The sequence below is a fragment of the Tetrahymena thermophila genome, assembly GCF_000189635.1.
Source record: "Tetrahymena thermophila SB210 genomic scaffold scf_8254578, whole genome shotgun sequence".
Lineage (NCBI taxonomy): Eukaryota > Ciliophora > Oligohymenophorea > Hymenostomatida > Tetrahymenidae > Tetrahymena > Tetrahymena thermophila.
In genome coordinates, this window is record NW_002476349.1 from 1 (window position 1) to 1,817 (window position 1,817).

Below are 1,817 nucleotides of genomic sequence, written 5' to 3' on the forward strand. Positions count from 1 at the left end.
CAATAAACTGGTTTTTACTAAAGGTTAAGTGTCAAATTTTGAGAGATTAATGCAATTTGCTAAAGCAGAACCTAAGCCTGATGCACCAATTGCACCAATTTAATTATACCTTTTTTTAATAGTGAAGAAAAAATATATCATTAAATAGTTAATTAGAAGGAAAAAATGAAGAAAAAATATGAAATAATAAGAAATAAATAATAAAAGCAAAAGTTGAAAATAAAATGATGAGCTAAATTAACAAAGAATGAACAAAAAAAAGCAAGCACAATAAAAAGAAACAGAAAAAAGAGCTTTATTGTTTTTAATTAGTTTTTAGAATTAAAAATATCACAATCCAAAACAAATAAACTGTTTTTACTAAAGGAAAAGTGTCAAATTTGAGAGGTTAATGCAATTTGCTAAAGCAGAACCTAAGCCTGATGCACCTTCATCACCAATTTAATTATCACTTTTTTAATATTGAAGAAAAAATATATCATTAAATAGTTAATTAGAAGGAAAAAATGAAGAAAAAATATGAAATAATAAGAAATAAATAATAAAAGCAAAAATTGAAAATAAAATGATGAGCTAAATTAACAAAGAAAGAACAAAAAAAAGCAAGCACAATAAAAAGAAACAGAAAAAAGAGCTTTATTGTTTTTAATTAGTTTTTAGAATTAAAAATATCACAATCCAAAACAAATAAACTGTTTTTACTAAAGGTTAAGTGTCAAATTTGAGAGATTAATGCAATTTGCTAAAGCAGAACCTAAGCCTGATGCACCAATTGCACCAATTTAATTATACCTTTTTTAATAGTGAAGAAAAAATATATCATTAAATAGTTAATTAGAAGGAAAAAATGAAGAAAAAATATGAAATAATAAGAAATAAATAATAAAAGCAAAAATTGAAAATAAAATGATGAGCTAAATTAACAAAGAAAGAACAAAAAAAAGCAAGCACAATAAAAAGAAACAGAAAAAAGAGCTTTATTGTTTTTAATTAGTTTTTAGAATTAAAAATATCACAATCCAAAACAAATAAACTGTTTTTACTAAAGGTTAAGTGTCAAATTTGAGAGATTAATGCAATTTGCTAAAGCAGAACCTAAGCCTGATGCACCAATTGCACCAATTTAATTAGACCTTTTTTAATAGTGAAGAAAAAATATATCATTAAATAGTTAATTAGAAGGAAAAAATGAAGAAAAAATATGAAATAATAAGAAATAAATAATAAAAGCAAAAATTGAAAATAAAATGATGAGCTAAATTAACAAAGAAAGAACAAAAAAAAAAGCAAAAATAATAAAAATGAATAATAAATAAATAATTAAAAATTTAAATGAAAATTAAGTTAAAATATAAAAAATTTTAGTTAGAATAAAAATCAATAAATAATGATGATAATTTCAAAAATAAAAATTATTTATTTAAATAAATAAAAAATATTAATAATAATAAAAGTAATTTTTTTAATTAAATATACCTCAAATTAATATGGAGAACCTAATGAGATAAAAGTGAAGAGCTTTTAAACTTTTTTTATTAATTTATATAAATTTAAAGGATATTAATTAAAAAATTAATAATTACTTCTTCCAAATTATTATATTATTTAATCTATTATATCATTTATTTATTTTTTCAAAAATATTGAATAGCAATTTATGAAATTTAATTAATTAATTAATAATAAATAGTTAAAAAGAACAAATAAATATAATAATTAATTATCAAATATTAATTTATATATTTGGTTTTATGAAGAGATATCACATAAAATTAATTTAACATTCACTATTTAAAATTAATATTTGTATTTAAAAC

At 19.0% G+C, this 1,817-nt stretch overlaps 1 protein-coding gene across 1 annotated transcript; it reads left to right on the forward strand. All coding sequences in view use genetic code 6, as the record gives it.

The window, feature by feature from the left end:
* Nucleotides 1-906: 906 nt before the first annotated feature.
* TTHERM_001597629 (hypothetical protein) lies at nucleotides 907-1,251 on the forward strand (the record flags this gene model as incomplete). Its single annotated transcript, XM_012798596.1, has 1 exon — nucleotides 907-1,251. The coding sequence occupies one exon, from the start codon at nucleotides 907-909 to the stop codon at nucleotides 1,249-1,251; it is 345 nt and encodes a 114-aa protein (XP_012654050.1).
* Nucleotides 1,252-1,817: the final 566 nt, after the last annotated feature.